We start from the raw sequence: 21,964 nt of genomic DNA on the forward strand, positions 1-21,964 counted from the left end.
CATTCCTCTATCTCTCACTCTCTCCCCATCCCTCTATCTCTCTCCCCATTCCTCTATCTCTCTATCTCTCTCCCCATTCCTCTATCTCTCTCTCTCTCTCCCCATTCCTCTATCTCTCTCTCCCCATTCCTCTATCTCTCTCCCCATTCCTCTATCTCTCTCTCTCTCTCCCCATTCCTCTATCTCTCTCTCCCCATCCCTCTATCTCTCTCCCCATTCCTCTATCTCTCTATCTCTCTCCCCATTCCTCTATCTCTCTCTCTCTCCCCATTCCTCTATCTCTCTCTCTCTCTCCCCATTCCTCTATCTCTCTCTCCCCATCCCTCTATCTATCTCCCCATTCCTCTATCTCTCTCTCTCTCTCCCCATTCCTCTATCTCTCTCTCCCCATCCCTCTATCTCTCTCCCCATTCCTCTATCTCTCGCACTCTCTCCCCATCCCTCTATCTCTCTCCCCATTCATCTATCTCTCTATCTCTCTCCCCATTCCTCTATCTCTCTCCCCATTCCTCTATCTCTCTCCCCCATTCCTCTCTCTCTCTCCCCATCCCTCTATCTCTCTCTCTCCCCATTCCTCTATCGCTCTCTCTCTCTCCCGATTCCTTGATCTCTCTCTCTCTCCCCATTCCTCTATCTCTCTCTCTCTCTCCCCATTCCTCTATCTCCCCATTCCTCTATCTCTCTCTCTCTCCCCATTCCTCTATCTCTATCTCTCTCCCTCTCCCCATTCCTCTCTCTCTCTCTCACTCTCCCCATCCCTCTCTCTCTCTCTCCCCATTCCTATATCTATCTCTCCCTCTCTCTCTCCATTCCTCTATCACTCTCTCACCCCATTCCTTTTTCTCTCTCTCTAATTGAAATCTTTTGTTTGTGCTACTGACATCCGTCAGCGCTGGCTAATAGCTTTGATATTAATTGATTTCAACATCAATGATAGTGCAGGGGATAATTGACTCTGACCCATCGTTGAGAGAGGAGATGAGAGGAGACGAGGGGAGATGAGGGGAGTCTCAAACACTTGATGTCACAGAGGGAAGTTCAACATACCTATCAGAGTGACAGACAGGGGGAAAGCCACCCCATCTATTCACTGATCTCTTATGGAGAAGGAAAGCCACCCCATCTATTCACTGATCTCTTATGGAGAAGGAAAGCCACCCCATCTATTCACTGATCTCTTATGGAGAAGGAAAGCCACCCCATCTATTCACTGATCTCTTATGGAGAAGGAAAGCCACCCCATCTATTCACTGATCTCTTATGGAGATCGCTAAGTAGTACATGTTTTACACAGCACTGATTTGAATAGCAACTTTAGTGTCAGCAGCCATGGACTGATTGTACTGAAATATACATTGATTGGGGAAAGGGAGTTGGTGTCTTTCTTTAATTTGAACGTGCTATGGCTCATTAAATATATATAAATTATCAGATGTATGTCTTCTAGACATTGTACAGTACAGAGGCCATGTAGCAGAAAAGCTTACATGCATCCAATGTGTATTCAATTGGGAACAATGCATTTCCACTCACTCAAAGTTTATAGACAAACTACATACTACCCAGTTCATAGCAAATCTCTGGAGTGATTTGTATTGTATTTTAATTCTATAATTTTGAATTGGGGCCATATTGCGTTTTTTTGTGACACTCCCGTATAAAGCAGCCTGTGATTATTTATTAAGTCAAATGACACCGCTGGTCCTGCTCACACTGCCCTACCCTATGCTTTGACTTCTTTCTCCACTCTCTCTCCAGATGAAATCTTGCGACTTGTGACGGCCGGCCGCCCAACAACCTGCCCGCTTGACCCTATCCCCTCCTCTCTTCTCCAGACCATTTCCGGAGACCTTCTCCCTTACCTCGCTCATCAACTCATCCTTGACCGCTGGCTATGTCCCTTCCATCTTCAAGAGAGCGAGAGTTGCAACCCTCCTCAAAAAACCTACACTCAATCCCTCCGATGTCAACAACTACAGACCAGTATCCCTTTGTTCTTTTCTCTCCAAAACTCTTGAGCGTGCCGTCTTTAGCCAACTCTCCTGCTATCTCTCTCAGAATGACCTTCTTGATCCAAACCAGTCAGGTTTCAAGACTGGTCATTCAACTGAGACTGCTCTTCTCTATGTCACGGAGGCTCTCCGCACTGCTAAGGCTAACTCTCTCTCCTCTGCTCTTATCCTTCTAGACCTGTCTGCTGCCTTTGATACTGTGAACCATCAGATCCTCCTCTCCACCCTCTCTGAGTTGGGCATCTCCGGCGCGGCTCACTCTTGGATTGCATCCTACCTGACAGGTCGCTCCTACCAGGTGGCGTGGCGAGAATCTGTCTCCGCACCACGTACTCTCAACACTGGTGTCCCCCAGGGCTCAGTTCTAGGCCCTCTCCTATTTTCTCTATACACCAAGTCACTTTGCTCTGTCATATCCTCACATGGTCTCTCCTATCATTGCTACGCAGATGACACACAATTAATTTTCTCCTTTCCCCCTTCTGATAACCAGGTGGCAAATCGCATCTCTGCATGTCTGGCGGACATATCAGTGTGGATGTCGCGATCACCACCTCAAGCTGAACCTCGGCAAGACGGAGTTGCTCTTCCTCCCGGGAAGGACTGCTTGCTCCATGATCTCGCCATCACGGTTGACAACTCCATTGTGTCCTCCTCCCAGAGTGCGAAGAACCTTGGCGTGACCCTGGACAACACCCTGTCGTTCTCCGCTAACATCAAAGGGGTGACCCGATCCTGCAGGTTCATGCTCTACATCATTCGCAGAGTACGACCCTACCTTACACAGGAAGCGGCACAGGTCCTAATCCAGGCACTTGTCATCTCCTGTCTGGATTACTGCAACTCGCTGTTGGCTGGGCTCCCTGCCTGTGCCATTAAACCCCTACAAGTTATCCAGAACGCTGCAGCCCGTCTGGTGTTCAACCTTCCCAAGTTCTCTCATGTCACCCTGCTCCTCTGCACACTCCACTGGCTTCCAGTTGAAGCTCGCATCTACTACAAAACCATGGTGCTTGCTTACGGAGCTGTGAGGGGAACGGCATCTCCTTACCTTCAGGCTTTGACCAGACCCTACACCCAAACGAGGGCACTACGTTCATCCACCTCTGGCCTGCTAGCCCCCCTACCTCTACGGAAGCACAGTTCCCGCTCAGCCCAGTCAAAGCTATTCGCTGCTCTGGCACCCCAATGGTGGAACAAGCTCCCCCATGACGCCAGGACAGCGGAGTCACTGACCACCTTCCGGAGACACTTGAAACCCTACCTCTTTAAGGAATACCTGGAATAGTATAACAGTAATCCTTCTACCACCCCACTCCCCCAACCCCCCCATTAAAGAAAAATAAATAAAGCGGTTGTCCCACTGGCTATCCTAAGTTGAATGCACCAATTTGTAAGTCGGATAAGAGCGTCTGCTAAATGACTTAAATGTTAAATGTTAAATTATCATAGAGGAAACCAGATCCAGAGAGTCGTAGCTTTCAGGAATGGGTTCATAATAGCTTATAGCCAGAACGGTTCAAATGCTAGAGAAAAATTCATCGGAAGAAAATAAATTCAACATGCCATATTGGCTTCAGAAACCTCCAGGATATTCTGTTGACCACAGTGTGCATTTGATTTTATCTGTTCTCCTCTACCTTTCCTGGCTGGAAAAGTACCAGGATGTCTCTGGTTTTGATTGAATCTGAATTTAGAGAACTGAATTTGAAAACTGAATCTGAGAAGTTGAATATAGGAAACTTTGATCAACTTGAAATGATAGTTTGTAAACTTGATATGCAGACAATGAATGCAATATCTACCATATTGAAACAGAATATATAAATATTGAATTTGAATATTCAATTAAATTGAAATATAATTTTTTAACTGAATGCAATATTCACTCAATTCAGTTTCAAATCATGAAATTCAAGTTCAATGTATGAATTCAATGATTTAATTTGTGATTTACAAATTCTAAAATATTACATTGAAATTGAATATCCTAATACAAATAAAATATTTGGGAATACAAATACAATTTCTGTTGGCACTGAAATCGCTCCATACAGTGGGGGAAAAAAAGTATTTAGTCAGCCACCAATTGTGCAAGTTCTCCCACTTAAAAAGATGAGAGAGGCCTGTAATTTTCATCATAGGTACACGTCAACTATGACAGACAAATTGAGGAAAAAAATTCCAGAAAATCACATTGTAGGATTTTTTATGAATTTATTTGCAAATTATGGTGGAAAATAAGTATTTGGTCACCTACAAACAAGCAAGATTTCTGGCTCTCACAGACCTGTAACTTCTTCTTTAAGAGGCTCCTCTGTCCTCCACTCGTTACCTGTATTAATGGCACCTGTTTGAACTTGTTATCAGTATAAAAGACACCTGTCCACAACCTCAAACAGTCACACTCCAAACTCCACTATGGCCAAGACCAAAGAACTGTCAAAGGACACCAGAAACAACATTGTAGACCTGCACCAGGCTGGGAAGACTGAATCTGCAATAGGTAAGCAGCTTGGTTTGAAGAAATCAACTGTGGGAGCAATTATTAGGAAATGGAAGACATACAAAACCACTGATAATCTCCCTCGATCTGGGGCTCCACGCAAGATCTCACCCCGTGGGGTCAAAATGATCACAAGAACGGTGAGCAAAAATCCCAGAACCACACGGGGGACCTAGTGAATGACCTGCAGAGAGCTGGGACCAAAGTAACAAAGCCTACCATCAGTAACACACTACGCCGCCAGGGACTCAAATCCCCCTGCTTAAGCCAGTACATGTCCAGGCCCGTCTGAAGTTTGCTAGAGTGCATTTGGATGATCCAGAAGAGGATTGGGAGAATGTCATATGGTCAGATGAAACCCAAATAGAACTTTTTGGTAAAAACTCAACTGGTCGTGTTTGGAGGACAAAGAATGCTGAGTTGCATCCAAAGAACACCATACCTACTGTGAAGCATGGGGGTGGAAACATCATGCTTTGGGGCTGTTTTTCTGCAAAGGGACCAGGACGACTGATCCGTGTATAGGAAAGAATGAATGGGGCCATGTATCGTGAGATTTTGAGTGAAAACCTCCTTCCATCAGCAAGGGCATTGAAGATGAAACGTGGCTGGGTCTTTCAGCATGACAATGATCCCAAACACACCGCCCGGGCAACGAAGGAGTGGCTTCGTAAGAAGCATTTCAAGGTCCTGGAGTGGCCTAGCCAGTCTCCAGATCTCAACCCCATAGAAAATCTTTGGAGGGAGTTGAAAGTCTGTGTTGCCCAGCGACAGCCCCAAAACATCACTGCTCTAGAGGAGAGCTTGGGGGTAATTTTTAGGGCCTTCCTCTGACACTGCCTGGTATAGAGGTCCTGGATGGCAGGAAGCTTGGCCCCAGTGATGTATCGGGCCGTACGCACTACCCTCTGTAGTGCATTGCGGTCGGAGGCCAAGCAGTTGCCATACCAGGCGGAGATGCAACCAGTCAGGATGCAATCGATGGTGCAGTTGTATAATTTTTTGAGGATCTGAGGACCCATGCCAAATCTTTTCAGTCTCCTGAGGGGGAATAGGCTTTGTCGTGCCCTCTTCACAACTGTCTTGGTGTGTTTGGACCATGATAGTTTGTTGGTGATGTGGACACCAAGTAACTTGAAGCTCTCAACCTGCTCTACTACAGCCCCGTCGATGAGAATGAGGGCGTACTCGGTCCTCCTTTTCCTGTAGTCCACAATCATCTCCTTTGTCTTGATCACGTTGAGGGAGAGGTTGTTATCCTGGCACCACACGGCCAGGTCTCTGACCACCTCCCTATTGGCTGTCTCCTCGTTGTCTATGATCAGGCCTACCACTGTTGTGTCGTGGGCAATGTTAATGATGGTTTTGGAGTCATGCCTGGCCATGCAGTCATGGGTGAACAGGGAGTACAGGAGGGGACTGAGCACGCACCCCTGAGGGGCCCTCGTGTTGAGGATCAGCATGGCAGATGTGTTGTTCCCTACCCTTACCATCTGGGGGCGGCCCTTCAGGAAGTCCAGGATCCAGTTGCAGAGGGAGGTGTTTAGTCCCAGGGTCCTTAGCTTAGTGATGAGCTTTGAGGGAACTATGGTGTTGAACGCTGAGCTGTAGTCAATGAATACCATTCTCACGTAGGTGTTCCTTTTGTCCAGGTGGGAAAGGGCAGTGTGGAGCGCAATAGAGATTGTATCATCTGTGGATCTGTTGGGGCGGTATGCAAATTAGAGTGGGTCTAGGGTTTCTGGGAAATGGTGTTGATGTGAGCCATGACCAGCCTTTCAAAGCACTTCATGGCTTCAGACGTGAGTGCTACGGGTCGGTAGTCATTTAGGCAGGTTACCTTAGTGTTCTTGGGCACAGGGACTATGGTGGTCTGCTTGGAACATGTTGGTATTACAGACTCAGTCAGGGACAGTTTGAAAATGTCAGTGAAGACACTTGCCAGTTGGTCAGCACATGCTTGGAGTACACGTCCTGGTAATTGACCTGTTTAAAGGTCTTACTCACATCGGCTACGGAGACCGTGATCACACAGTCGTCTGGAACAGCTGGTGCTCTCATGCATGCTTCAGTGTTGCTTGCCTCGAAGCGAGCATAGTAATTTAGCTCGTCTGGTAGGCTTGTGTCACTGGGCAGCTCACGGCTGTGCTTCCCTTTGTAGTCCGTAATAGTTTGCAAGCCCTGCCACATCTGACGAGTAGTACGATTCAATCTTAGTCCTGTACTGACGCTTTGCCTGTTTGATGGTTCGTCGGAGGGCATAGCGGGATTTCTTATAAGCTTCCGGGTTAGAGTCACGCTCCTTCAAAGTGGCTGCTCTACCCTTTAGCTCAGTGCGGATGTTGCCTGTAATCCATGGCTTCTGGTTGGGGTATGTATGTACGGTCACTGTGGAGATGATGTCATCGATGCACTTATTGATGAAGCCAGTGACTGATGTGGTGTACTCCTCAATGCCATCGGAAGAATCCCGGAACATATTCCAGTCTGTGCAAGCAAAACTGTCCTGTAGCTAAGCATCTGGGTCATCTGACCACTTCTGTATTGAGTGAGTCACTGGTACTTCCTGCTTTGGTTTTTGCTTGTAAGCAGGAATCAGGAGGATAGAATTATGGTCAGATTTGCCAAATGGAGGGCGAGGGAGAGCTTTGTACGCGTCTCTGTGTGTGGAGTAAAGGTGGTCTAGAGTTTTTTTTTCCCCTCTGGTTGCATATTTAACATGCTGGTAGATATTAGGTAAAACGGATTTAAGTTTTCCTGCATTAAAGTCCCCGGCCACTAGGAGCGCCGCCTCTGGATGAGCATTTTCTTGTTTGCTTATGGCCTTATACAGCTCGTTGAGTGTGATCTTAGTGCCAGCATCGGTTTGTGGTGGTAAATAGACAGCTACGAAAAATATAGATTAAACTCTCTTGGTAAATAGTGTGGTCTACAGCTTATCATGAGATACTCTACCTCAGGCGAGCAAAACCTTGAGACTTCCTTAATATTAGATTTCGTGCACCAGCTGTTATTTACAAATATACACAGACCGCCACCCCTTGTCTTACCGGAGGCAGCTGTTCTATCTTGCCGATGCAGCGTATATCCCGCCAGCTGTATCTTTTCCATGTCGTCGTTCAGCCACGACTCGGTGAAACATAAGATATTACAGTTTTTAACGTCCCGAAAAAACACACACAATAGCACAATTGGTTAGGAGCCCGTAAAACGGCAGCCATCTCCTCCGGCGCCTTCAGGTCAAATTAATAAAAGGGTAGAGACGTGTGTGTAATGAAATGTTTTATGTAGCTATTGACGACAATTTGGGCCTGTTCAGAAACCTCTGTCAGTCTTTACTGTGTTAACGAACCAATGACTGAGTCATCTTTGTCTTGTATCAATGGGTTGGTTGTCTTAGTATCTATTCTGTACTGTATCAATGGGGTTGGTTGTCTTAGTATCTATTCTGTACTGTATCAATGGGGGAATGGACATTTTCTTAGTATCTACAGTACCAATCAAACGTTTGGATACACCTACTCCTTCAAGGGTTTTTCTATATTTTTACTATTTTCTACATGGTAGAATAATAGTGAAGACATCAAAACTATGAAATAACACATATGGACTCATGTATTAACCAAAAAAGTTTTAAACAAATTACTTTATATTTGAGATCCTTCAAAAAGCCACCCTTTGCCTTGATGACAGCTTTGCACACTCTTGGCATTCTCTCAACCAGCTTCATGAGGTAGTCACCTGGAATGCAATTCAATTCAAAGTTATTTTGTGGAATTTCTTTCCTTCTTAATGCTTTTTAGCCAATCAGTTGTGCTGTGACAAGGTAGGCGGGGTATACAGAAGATAGCCCTATTTGGTAAAATACCAAGTCCATATTATGGCAAGAACAGCTCAAATAAGCAAAGAGAAACAACATTCCATCATTACTTTAAGACATGAAGGTCAGTCAATATGGAACATTTCAAGACATTTTAAAGTTTCTTAAAGTGCAGTCGCAAAAACCATCAAGCGCTATGATGAAACTGGCTCTCATGAGGACCGCCACAGGAATGGAAGACCCAGAGTTACCTCTGCTGCAGAGGATGTCTGTGATTGACACTGTCTGTGATTGATTTAGAATTCAAGGCACACTTAACCAGCATGGCTAACACAGCATTCTACTGCGATACGCCATCCCATCTGGTTTGGGCTTAGTGGGACTATCATTTGTTTTTCAACAGGACAATGACCCAACACACCTCCAGGCTGTGTAAGGGCTATTTTACCAAGAAGGAGAGTGATGGAGTGCTGCATCAGATGACCTGGCCTCCACAATCACCTGACCTCAACGCAATTGAGATGGTTTGGGATGAGTCGGACGGCAGATTGAAGGAAAAGCAGCCAACAAGTGCTCAGCATATGTGGGAACTCACATGTGCCGAATACAACATGTGTAGACCTTATAGTCAAATGCTTACTTACAAGCCCTTAACCAAAAATGCAGTTTTAAGAAAAATGATTGTTAAGTAAAAATAGATAACTAAAAAATAACAGATAATTAAAGAGCAGCAGTAAAATAACAGTAGGGAGGTTATATACAGGGGGTACCGGTACAGAGTCAATTTGTGGGGGCACAAGTTAGTTGAGGTAATATGTACATGTAGGTAGAGTTAAAGTGATAGATAATAAACAGAGAGTAGCAGCAGCGTAAACGAGGGGGTGGGGCAATACATTTTAGTCATTTAGCAGACGCTCTTATCCAGAGCGACTTACAGTTAGTGAGTGCATACAGTATTTTTTCATACTGGCCCCCGTGGGAATCGAACCCACATCCCTGGCATTGCAAACGCCATGCTCTACCAACTGAGCTACATCCCTGCCAGCCATTCCCTCCCCGACCCTATTGTGCGCTGCCCCATGGGTCTCCCGGTCGCGGCCGGCTACGACAGAGCCTGGATTCGAACCAGGATCTCTAGTGGCACAGCTAGCACTGCAATATAGTGCCTTAGACCACTGCGCCACTCGGGAGACATTACTTTAAGACATGAAGCAATAGTCTGGGTAGCCATTTGATTAGCTGTTCAGGAGTCTTATGGCTTGGGGGTAGAAGCTCTCAAGAAGCCTTTTGGACCTAGACTTGGCGCTCCGGTACCGCTTGCCGTGCGGTAGCAGAGAGAACAGTCTATGACTAGGGTGACTGGAGTCTTTGTCAATTTTTAGGGCCTTACTCTGACACCGCCTGGTATAGAGATCCTGGATGGCAGGAAACTTGGCCCCAGTGATGTACTGGGCCGTACGCACCATACCAGGCAGTGATGCTACCAGTCAGGATGTTCTCGATGGTGCAGCTGTAGAACTTTTTGAGGATCTGAGGGGAATAGACTTTGTCGTGCCCTCTTCACGAATGTCTTGGTGTGTTTGGACCATGATAGTTTGTTGGTGATGTGGACACCAAGGAACATGAAGCTCTCAACCTGCTCCACTACAGCCCCGTCGATGAGAATTGGGGCGTGCTCTGTCCTCTTTTTCCCGTAGTCCACAATCATCTCCTTTGTCTTGATCACGTTGAGGGAGAAGTTGTTATCCTGGCACCACACGGCCAGGTCTCTGACCTCCTCCCTATAGGCTGTCTCATCGTTGTCGGTGATCAGGCCTACCACTGTTGTGTCGTCGGCAAACTTAATGATGGTGTTGGAGTCGTGCCTGGCCATGCAGTCATGGGTGAACAGGGAGGGGACTGAGCATGCACCCCTGAGGGGCCCCCGTGTTGAGGATCAGCGTGGCAGATGTGTTGTTACCTACCCTTACCACCTGGGGGCGGCCCGTCAGGAAGTCCAGGATCCAGTTGCAGAGGGAGATGTTTAGTCCCAGGGTCCTTAGCTTAGTGATGAGCTTTGAGGGCACTATGGTGTTGAACGCTGAGCTGTAGTCAATTAATAGCATTCTCACGTAGGTGTTCCTTTTGATAGAGATTGCATCATCTGTGGATCTGTTGGGGCGGTATGCAAATTGGAGTGGGTCTAGGGTTTCTGGGATAATGGTGTTGATGTGAGCCATGACCAGCCTTTCAAAGCACTTCATGGCTACAGACGTCAGTGCTACGGGTCGGTAGTCATTTAAGCAGGTTATCTTAGTTTTCTTGGGCACAGGGACTATGGTGGTCTGCTTGAAACATGTTGGTGTTACAGACTCAGACAGGGACAGGTTGAAAATGTCAGTGAAGACACTTGCCAGTTGGTCAACGCATGCTCGGAGTACACGTCCTGGTAATCAGCCTTGTGAATGTTGACCTGTTTAAAGGTCTTACATCAGCTACGGAGAGCGTCATCAGCAGGTCGAAAAGCTATTATTATTATTATTATATTATTGTATTCTTTCTTTTTTTATGGTATTGAAAATCCTACCATTGGTATAGGTAATGTAAGGTAAGGTAAAGTAAACTACGGTAAGGTAAGGTAAGGTCAACTAAGGTAATGTAAGGTGAGGTGAGGTAAGGTAAGGTAAGGTCAACCAAGGTAAGGTAAGGTGAGGTTAGGTAATGTAAGGTAATGTCAACTAAGGTAAGGTAAGGTAAACTAAGGTAAGGTAAGGTAAACTAAGGTAAGGTAAGGTAAGGTAAGGTAAGGTAAGGTCAACTAAGGTAATGTAAGGTGAGGTAAGGTAAGGTAAGGTAATGTCAACTAAGGTAATGTAAGGTAAGGTGAGGTTAGGTAATGTAAGGTAATGTCAACTAAGGTAAGGTAAGGTAAACTAAGGTAAGGTAAGGTAAACTAAGGTAATGTAAGGTAAGGTAAAGTAAACTACAGTAAGGTAAGGTAAGGTCAACTAAGGTAATGTAAGGTGAGGTAAGGTAAGGTAAGGTAAGGTCAACTAAGGTAATGTAAGGTAAGGTGAGGTTAGGTAATGTAAGGTAATGTCAACTAAGGTAAGGTAATGTCAACTAAGGTAAGGTAAGGTAAACTAAGGTAAGGTAAGGTAAACTAAGGTAAGGTAAGGTAAACTAAGGTAATGTAAGGTAAGGTAAACTAAGGTAAGGTAAGGTCAACTAAGGTAAGGTAAAGTAAAGTAAGGTAAGGTATAGTGATAACTCACCTGATAGAAGTTGGGCCAGTAGGTAGAGATGGCCAGTTCTACCTGTCCCCAAGCTCTAGTAGCCGGCCCAGACACGTTCCAGACGGGCATGCCCATGGGACTGTTGTTCTCTCTGATGTACACGTTGAGCTGCCCCGGCCCCGCCCCCTCGCGCCCAGACAGGAAGTACTTGAAGATGACGCAGTGGGTGTCGTTCTCCTTCAGCTTGGGGGTCAGGAGGAGGGCCTTCTGACCAGCGAAACGCCCCGATGTGTTGACCATCATGAAGGCTGAATCTGGGGCAGCAGAGGAGAGGAGAGGACAACATTACATGGGGGTAAGCACTCTGTAGCGGGGGGGTCAGGACTCCATAACACAGACAGGATCACATCCAACCTGTATTGTCGCAGCAAAATAATCAGGAAACGGGATTTGAAGGTGTAGTCGATCATAAAGCTCATCTGCATTTCCTGCGTTGCAGGAAAATTCTCAGCAACAAAAGACTGATCAAAAGAAGATCCTACATCTGTAGATAGCATTTAACCATCTTTAACACGTTTGATAGTATAACAGTGGAGAGGACAACACTGTGGAGGGGTAGACAATAACAGGTATTAAATCAAATCAAATCCAATGGTATTTGTCACATGCTTCATAAACAACAGGTGTAGACTAACAGTGAAATGCTTACTGACGGGCCCTTCCCAACAATGCAGAGAGAAAGAAAATACAGAAATAATAGAAAAATTATAACCAGAGGAATAAATACACGATGAGTAATGATAACTTATACACAGGATACCAGTACTGAGTCGATGTGCAGGGGTACGAGGTCATTGAGGTAGATATGTACATATAGGTTGGGGTAAAGTGACTAGGCAACAGGATAGATAATAAACAGTAACAGCAGCGTACGTGACGAGTCAAAAGAGTTGGTGCAAAAAGGGTCAATGCAGATAGTCCGGGTAGCTATTGGTTAACTCTTTTTTCTAACTAAGTAGCAGTCGTATGGCTTGGGGGTAGAAGCTGCTCAGGGTCCTGTTGGTTCCAGACTTGGTGCATCGGTACCGCTTGCCGTGCAGTGGCAGAGAGAACAGTCTTTGACTTGGGTGGCTGGAGTCTTTGACAATGTTTAGGGCCTTCCTCTGACACCGCCTGGTATAGAGGTCCTGGATGGCAGGGAGCTCGGCCCCAGTGATGTACTGGGCCGTACTCACCACCGTCTGTAGCACCTTTAATATTATGGTCAGCAAAGTTGCCTTATGTAGAGATTGAAGACTGTGAGAGGACTGTGTGCTGTTCTGTATCATTGACTGTGACAGGATTTGGGTCAATAACCATTTCAATTCCAGTCAATTAAGTAAGCCAAACTCCAATTCCAAATGTTCCTCATTGAAAAAGCATTGAAGATAATTGGATTTTGAATTTTAGTGTACTTCCTGAATTGACAGGAATTGAAATGGAATTGACCCCAACCCTGAGGAGAGCAGTCATATATCTCATAGTATCGTGCTACACAGAGGGTTTTAACGATTTTTTATCTCAAATGATGGAGAAAAATTAAGAAGAAAAAGATGAGGAATCAATAGCTAAAAGATAAAAAAAATTGATTGAACTTGAAAGGTTAATCTAATCCTCTCTCCACTTGCCAATAGGACACAAGTCAGAATGGTTATATTGGCAAAACATTCATCCCATATCTCATCCTCTCATAGGCCAATAGACGTCAGCTCTACAGAGAGAAGACAAGATACATGATGTAATGAACGGACATGTGAGACATACTGAAACCCAGAAGAGGGAAGTGACAAGGTCTGTGTTGATATTAATGAATGAACAGCACAGTACAATTCATTATCACGACAGGGAGCGTTTAGACATTATTTATTTTTTTGGTTCAGAAAAGACAGCAGAATAGACCAAGCAGAAAAAGTTTTGCTCATTTTACATGAAATACCTGACTTTATACACAGAGCCACTCACAGACACAGATCTAACTTGTCTTTAGATTTGCTGAGGTACATTAGAAAAAAGAGGTGACAAATGTTCCCCATCTTTCATCCTGTAGTTCACCATACGTACAACCTTTACCAGAACCCAGTTTGATCCTTCAGTGACTCACACTGCTTATCTTGTTGTGCTAAATAACACAGTCTCTCTCTTTCTCTCCTCCCCCTCTTCTCAGATAATGAGTCTGTCATGTTTACACAATGGAACAGAAGGAGGAGAGGAGGAACAGAGAGAAGAGCTGTGATGACGCCGAGTCAAGCTTTTCCAGTTTGTTGGTCATGCTATGACACATCTCCTGGGTGGTGGTGTTACGGGATCTGATCTCTAGTCTACAACATCTCAATACATCTCTACTGATCTCTAGTCTACAACATCTCAATACATCTCTACTGATCTCTAGTCTACAACATCTCAATACATCTCTACTGATCTCTAGTCTACAACATCTCAATACATCTCTACTGATCTCTAGTCAACAACATCTCAATACATCTCTATTAATCTCTACTGATCTCTAGTCTACAACATCTCAATACATCTCTACTGATCTCTAGTCTACAACATCTCAATACATCTCTACTGATCTCTAGTCTACAACATCTCAATACATCTCTACTGATCTCTAGTCTACAACATCTCAATACATCTCTACTGATCTCTAGTCTACAACATCTCAATACATCTCTACTGATCTCTAGTCAACAACATCTCAATACATCTCTACTGATCTCTAGTCAACAACATCTCAATACATCTCTATTAATCTCTACTGATCTCTAGTCTACAACATCTCAATACATCTCTACTGATCTCTAGTCTACAACATCTCAATACATCTCTATTAATCTCTACTGATCTCTAGTCTACAACATCTCAATACATCTCTCTTAATCTCTACTGATATCTAGTCTACAACATCTCAATACATCTCTACTGATCTCTAGCCTACAACATCTCAATACATCTCTCTTAATCTCTACTGATCTCTAGTCTACAACATCTCAATACATCTCTCTTAATCTCCACTGATCTCTAGTCTACAACATCTCAATACATCTCTACTGATCTCTAGTCTACAACATCCCAATACATCTCTCTTAATCTCTACTGATCTCTAGTCTACAACATCTCAATACATCTCTCTTAATCTCCACTGATCTCTAGTCTACAACATCTCAATACATCTCTAGTAATCTCTACTGATCTCTAGTCTACAACATCTCAATACATCTCTACTCATCTCTAGTCAACAACATCTCAATACATCTCTCTTAAGCTCTACTGATCTCTAGTCTACAACATCTCAATACATCTCTACTGATCTCTAGTCAACAACATCTCAATACATATCTACTGATCTCTAGTCAACAACATCTCAATACATCTCTATACATCTCTACTGATCTCTAGTCTACAACATCTCAATACATCTCTACTGATCTCTAGTCAACAACATCTCAATACATCTCTCTTCATTTCTACTGTTGTCGGCTAGGGTATTCGAACCAGCGACCTTTGGGTTACTGGCCCAATGCTCTAAGCGCTAGGCGACCTGCCGCCCGTTTACCATCCAGCTGCTGTAGAGATCCCTCAAGACACATGTAGTGTCTCAAATAACACACCTGTTCCCTATTAAGTTATCTTCAGTTGACGAGAGCCACATTGTCAAAGAGCATGGCTGACCCTGTAAAACAACACCTATCATACTACTATGGCTGACCCTGTAAAACAACACGTTACACTGGACCTATCATACTACTATGGCTGACCCTGTAAAACAACACATTACACTGGACCTATCATCCTACTATGGCTGACCCTGTAAAACAACACATTACACTGCACCTATCATACTACTATGGCTGACCCTGTAAAACAACACCTATCATACTACTATGGCTGACCCTGTAAAACAACACATTACACTGCACCTATCATACTACTATGGCTGACCCTGTAAAACAACACCTATCATACTACTATGGCTGACCCTGTAAAACAACACATTACACTGGACCTATCATACTACTATGGCTGACCCTGTAAAACAACACATTACACTGCACCTATCATACTACTATGGCTGACCCTATAAAACAACACATTACACTGCACCTACAGCACTACATATCTGACCACTGAGTTGAATATGGAGAATGTGTAATATAGTGTATCTTATAGCAGAGCAGATGGGTGCACGTTTTGGTTTTTGCCCTAGCACTACACAGCTGATTCAAATAATCAACTCATCATCAAGCTTTGATTATTGTCCCAAGGACTGAGTTTGGGAAATGGTTCAAACCCTTTAACCAGCACCTTGTTTACTCTAGTGTGTCTGTTTCTAAGGATTTAAAAGGCCCTGTTGATATAGAGAGCAGGTCAGAGACTTTGAGACGCTCCAACATTGATCAACGCACGACAGAAGGTTCTATTAGGGTCATTTAAATAACACTCAACCATCTACTCAGCTGACTAAACATTCTGTTTCTCCCTCCCTCTCTCCTTCCCTCCCTGCCTCCCTCCTTCCCTCCCTCCCTGTCTCCCTCCCGCACTCCTCTCTCCATCCACCCATCGGGGAGTCAGGAGCTCTGTCAGTGTGATATGAACCAACACTAATATCCTCATGATGAATAGATTCCATTGAAGCTCCATTACAAAGACAGATGCTGTGTCCCAAATGGTACCCTATTCCCTACATAGTACACTACTTATGGATACCTGGTCAAAAGTAATGCACTATATAGGGAATAGGGTGCCATTTGGGATGCAGACTGAGGACCAAAGAGAACACCTAGTGATTTATTTCCTGTAGTGATTAAAAACAGGTTGTTTACTATTAATGTGAATCAGTCAATGTGATCGGGGAGGCAGAGGAGGAACAATGATGGACTGAAGAAAGCAGAATGCCTCAAGATAAAAACGGAATATTCCATATCTGTAAATCTAATTAAATATTAGCACTTCTCCACATACTCCTGGGCAATAACCTTCAATCTGGATTACAACACAAAACAAATTATAAGGCTAGAGAAATGTATCAACCGATATTACCAACACAGTCAACACCAAAACATGACAGAGAGGACAGCATGGAGACGCAATCCCCAGAAGAAAACGAGACTCCAACGGACACGATTTGTGCTTTTCACCACCTGGAACGGTAAGACTTACAGAAAACGGATCTAGCCTTACGGATCTAGCGTTACAAACTTACAGAAAACGGATCTAGCCTTACAGACTTACAGAAAACGGATCTAGCCTTACGGATCTAGCGTTACAGACTTACAGAAAACGGATCTAGCCTTACAGACTTACAGAAAACGGATCTAGCCTTACGGATCTAGCCTTACAGACTTACAGAAAACGGATCTAGCCTTACGGATCTAGCCTTACAGACTTACAGAAAACGGATCTAGCCTTACAGACTTACAGAAAACGGATCTAGCCTTACAGACTTACAGAAAATGGATCTAGCCTTACAGACTGGATCTATGCGAGAAAATCTGGTGCTTAAAGAGGATGAGGGTGAAGGTCCAGAGAGTGTGGTGAAAGAATTCCTGGTTAAAGCGCTACCGATCGCAGGCGATACTGTAGACAAAATCAAACTCGAACATGTACATCATTTTGGACAGCGAGGACAGCGATACGAGCGCCCAATCGTTGCCAAATTTGCTTTCTTTAAAGATAAAATAATTGTTAAAAGCCAGCACGAAAACAGGCATGAATTATTTCCCGAACTAAATTGCAGGACGGAGCAAAGTTCTGTACCCACTCTTCAAAGTGAATAGACTAAAAGGGAAACGTGTAGCTCTCGTAGTCGATAAACTGTATATTAAAATCCAACTGATCCGAGACACCAAGACTACTCCATCGCTATTCTAAAAAAATACAAAGTTCCCACACAGGAGTGGAATAATGGAACACCCAATACTATCCATGGTAGCGATTGTAATAAAAAACAGGAAAACAATCAAAAAAAACAATTGATAAAGAAATAAACTACAAATACACTATACTATTCAAGATAGGGAATGTTGTAAAATAATTTGTATTCAACTTTCTATTTATAGTATTTATGAACAGATTGTCCATTCGTAAAATCAGAGCGTTTCGGTCTCGGAGCGTTCAGAGCACACACTGGACGCTTTGGCCGAGGGTTGATCTCAGCGTTCTGACCTAACAACAGCAGTCAAGCACCCAAGCTAACTGGCTAACGTTGGCTAGCTTGTTAGCTACTTCCAGACACAAATGAGAGAACAGCTCACTCTGACCATTTTACATGCCCTAGCAGAGCTGGTTAGGCTGTTTTTATGTTATCCAGAGCGTTGGTGACTGCAACTATGCTGCTGGCAACAATCTAATTACGCTTTTTTGCCAACGTTTACTGACACAGGCCATATTCAACGGGTGTTGAGCGTTCGTAAATTTGTCAGTTATTCTGTGCTCTGGCACACTCAGACACGAGTGCTCTGAAATCAGAGTAGATAGCCAGAGTGAATTTACCAGCTACGTCTATCGACAGTTGTCGCAGTGACATCATAAACATTCTACTGAAATAGTTACTTGCATAGTGGAGTCTTTTGTTTAGACATGTAGCTAGCTTGCTAAACAATGAACTCTAATCCCAACTCATGACGTTACTACCCTGCTTGAATCTGAAGGTAGCTAACCAACCAGGTTCAATGTTAGCTAGCTAACATTAGGCTATAACTAGCAATGCAAATGACTCTGAGATACGAATAATATTACTACACAGATCATACATGTAACGTTAGCTAGCTAGCTAGCTGATATTACACTTTAACTTGAAATGAAAACGACTTTAATACACAATTAGAAACTTGTAATATCTGAAAATGTAGCTAGCTAGACTATCTTACCCGTATACAAGGATGGACGCTTCTCCCTCTCTGTCACGGATGCCATGGTTGCCCTTAGTTTGAAGATGTAATCCGGAGACAGGTGTTTTATACAACAGCCTTCTGTGTGTTCTCTTTTCGACTCCGTCTGCATATTTGCAATCAAACGCCAGAATTTTCTCCATCTCCTTAGCTATCATACTCTAATTCCACTGATTTCAAAACTCACTTATGCAGTTCTACTACGTGATATATTTTTTAAAAAGCCGCGTTGGAAAGGATTACCTAAACATACCGACCAGCTCATGTTATGGACAGAAGCGTGCTACATGGCAGACCAATCCGAACTCATCTCTCGGCATGTCGAGCCCACTCATTATCTCAGCCAATCATGGCTAGCGGAAAGGTTGCTATCTTCTTCCGTGACTAAACCAACTAGGCTCTTACTTTAACAATTGTATTCATATTTACAGATGGCATACAAGTTTGTTATTAAGGCACATGAAAGTTCATATGTTTCAGAAGGCATTCAGACAAAAAACGCATTTAGATTTTTTATTTATTTTTAGTTTACGTTCAAATGACGCTCCTGTGAAGTAGTGACTCATGACATACGCCTAGTTTCCTGAAACGAGTCACAGTTACACAAAAGTACTAAAAAGCCTGAAATTAGGTAGGAATCAACATGGTAGGGATGAAAACACTGCAAACAGAAGACATAAAAGGCATTGGAATGAGTAGGTGTGTATTAGTACCAGTCATTACCTACTCATTCAAGGGTTTTTCTTTATTTTTACTATTTTCTGCATTGTAGAATAATAGGGAAGACATTAAAACTATGAAATAACACATATGGAATCATGTAGTAACCAAAAAAAGTGTTAAGCAAATCAAAATATATTTTATATTTGAGATTCTTCAAAGTAGCCACCCTTTGCCTTGATGACAGCTTTGCACACTCTTGGCATTCTCTCAACCAGCTTCATGAGGAATGTTTTTCCAACAGTGTTGAAGGAGTTCCCACATATGCTGAGCACTTGTTGGCTGCTTTTCCTTCCCTCTGTGGTCCAACCTTTCCTTTATACACATGGGGGATTGGAAATGGGAATATTAAAGCAATATTAAAGCTGATCTACCCCCTAAAAACAACAACTTTAAAAACAATGTGAATCAGTCATGTTATGGGACCATTACAAACCACAGGCATCGCTGTGTTTCTGTGTGAGTGTGTGGAGGGGGGGAAGGTGTATGGTGTGTGTGTGTGCACGGTGTGTGTGTGTGTGTGTGTGTGTGTGTGTGTGTGGATGAGTTTGAAGCCTGGGAGAGCTGGGTCTGGCTCTATACATACACAGCCTCCAGACGTCGATGAGAACAGAATAGGTCTGGGTGGGAGTGTGAAGAGAAGAGATGAGAACAGAATAGGTCTGGGTGGGAGTGTGAAGAGAAGAGATGAGAACAGAATAGGTCTGGGTGGGAGTGTGAAGAGAAGAGATGAGAACAGAATAGGTCTGGCTGGGAGTGTGAAGAGAAGAGATGAGAACAGAATAGGTCTGGCTGGGAGTGTGAAGAGAAGAGATGAGAACAGAATAGGTCTGGCTGGGAGTGTGAAGAGAAGAGATGAGAACAGAATAGGTCTGGCTGGGAGTGTGAAGAGAAGAGATGAGAACAGAATAGGTCTGGGTGGGAGTGTGAAGAGAAGAGATGAGAACAGAATAGGTCTGGCTGGGAGTGTGAAGAGAAGAGATGAGAACAGAATAGGTCTGGGTGGGAGTGTGAAGAGAAGAGATGATAACAGAATAGGTCTGGGTGGGAGTGTGAAGAGAAGAGATGATAACAGAATAGGTCTGGGTGGGAGTGTGAAGAGAAGAGATGAGAACAGAATAGGTCTGGGTGGGAGTGTGAAGAGAAGAGATGATAACAGAATAGGTCTGGGTGGGAGTGTGAAGAGAAGAGATGATAACAGAATAGGTCTGGGTGGGAGTGTGAAGAGAAGAGATGATAACAGAATAGGTCTGGGTGGGAGTGTGAAGAGAAGAGATGAGAACAGAATAGGTCTGGGTGGGAGTGTGAAGAGAAGAGATGAGAACAGAATAGGTCTGGGTGGGAGTGTGAAGAGAAGAGATGAGAACGTAGCGATGTCTGGTGGTTCATAATAGAAACAGACATGAAAATGGTACAATGGTGGAGTTTTCTATCAAGCTGTGTGTGTGTGTGTGTGTGTGTGTGTGTGTGTGTGTGTGTGTGTGTGTGCTCTCTCTGTAGTTAATTAGACACTAGAGCAGTCAGATCCATCTAGCCAGACAGTCGCACATTTCATCTCAGTATGAAATATTAATACAACAACAGCTACAGTGTGTTACTAGTCACTTCTTGCTTGATGTGGCTTAGAATTTAATATTCTCCTGGAAGTACTGCATGTAATAAGCAAATATATGTTAAATAAAGAAATTAAAAAACTTTTAACGGGGCAATCTGCAATTGCTACATCCATTTTTGGACTTGTAAATTAATGATATGTACCCAGTGATTCTTGAAGAATATGACTTATTATTGCCTCATGAGCTCAGTTCAACTGTAGAACCCCGTCAGAACCCAAAATAGAACTTGTTTTACTCCAATGTTTGTAAACAAAGTAAATGTAAACAAACACTATTCATCATGTTGATATCATGGATGTCCAGTCCTTACATCCATAGCTCTGTCTATGAATTGGAGAGTGGTTACATTTCTCCAGCCCCCATCCCTCAGCTTTTTACCAAAACTGCTGATTGCCGCTTTAAGGGAGAGCTTTTGACACGGTTCAAATGTAGATATTGAATTTGAAGTCAGAAACACTTTTTGGTAAGAAGACAAGTTATTTCCATGATTTTAACTTGGTATCATCTTGAAGATGATTGAATGAATATTAAATCATTCCTATTCCTAGTTGCATAAGATAAAGCTCCCTTCCCTTGACCTAAAGCCTAATGTCAACCCCATAGGCTAAGGCTTCATACACTACCGTATCAGCAGTTCAACAATGACTAACTAAATAGCCCACTACTAGTCTAAGAGCAAATTATAATGAGATTGTGTTAGCACTCTCTTTCTCACCCCCCTCCCTTTCTCCCCTCTCTCTCTCCATCCCTCTCCTCTCTCTCTCTCTCTCTCTCCATCCCTCTCCCCTCGCTCTCTCCATCCCTCACCCCTCTCCCTATCCATCCCTCTCCCCTCTCTCTCTCCATCCCTCTCCTCTCTCTCTCTCTCCATCCCTCTCCCCTCTCTCTCCATCCCTCTCCCCTCTCTCTCTCCATCCCTCTCCCATCTCCCCTCTCGCTCTCTCCATCCCTCTCTCCTCTCTCTCTCCATCCCTCTCCCCTCTCTCTCCATCCCTCTCCCCTCTCTCTCTCCATCCCGCTCCTCTCTCTCTCCATCCCTCTCCCCTCTCTCTCCATCCCTCTCCCCTCTCTTCATCCCTCTCCCCTCTCTCTCCATCCCTCTCCCCTCTCTCTCATTCCTCTCCCCTCTCTCTCTCATCCCTCTCC

At 44.0% G+C, this 21,964-nt stretch overlaps 1 protein-coding gene across 1 annotated transcript in view; it reads right to left on the bottom strand.

Moving 5' to 3' along the window:
- Nucleotides 1-21,964, bottom strand: part of LOC121580570 (receptor-type tyrosine-protein phosphatase mu-like) — a gene marked incomplete at its 3' end in the record, with an annotated part of 542,380 nt that overhangs the window by 355,772 nt on the left and 164,644 nt on the right. The window contains exon 3 of the mRNA XM_045213497.1: nucleotides 11,593-11,867. Within this exon, the coding sequence (XP_045069432.1) occupies nucleotides 11,593-11,867 (275 nt within the window). The remainder of the gene's footprint in view (nucleotides 1-11,592; nucleotides 11,868-21,964) is intronic.

This window comes from Coregonus clupeaformis, unplaced genomic scaffold (genome assembly GCF_020615455.1).
Source record: "Coregonus clupeaformis isolate EN_2021a unplaced genomic scaffold, ASM2061545v1 scaf0116, whole genome shotgun sequence".
Taxonomy (NCBI): domain Eukaryota; kingdom Metazoa; phylum Chordata; class Actinopteri; order Salmoniformes; family Salmonidae; genus Coregonus; species Coregonus clupeaformis.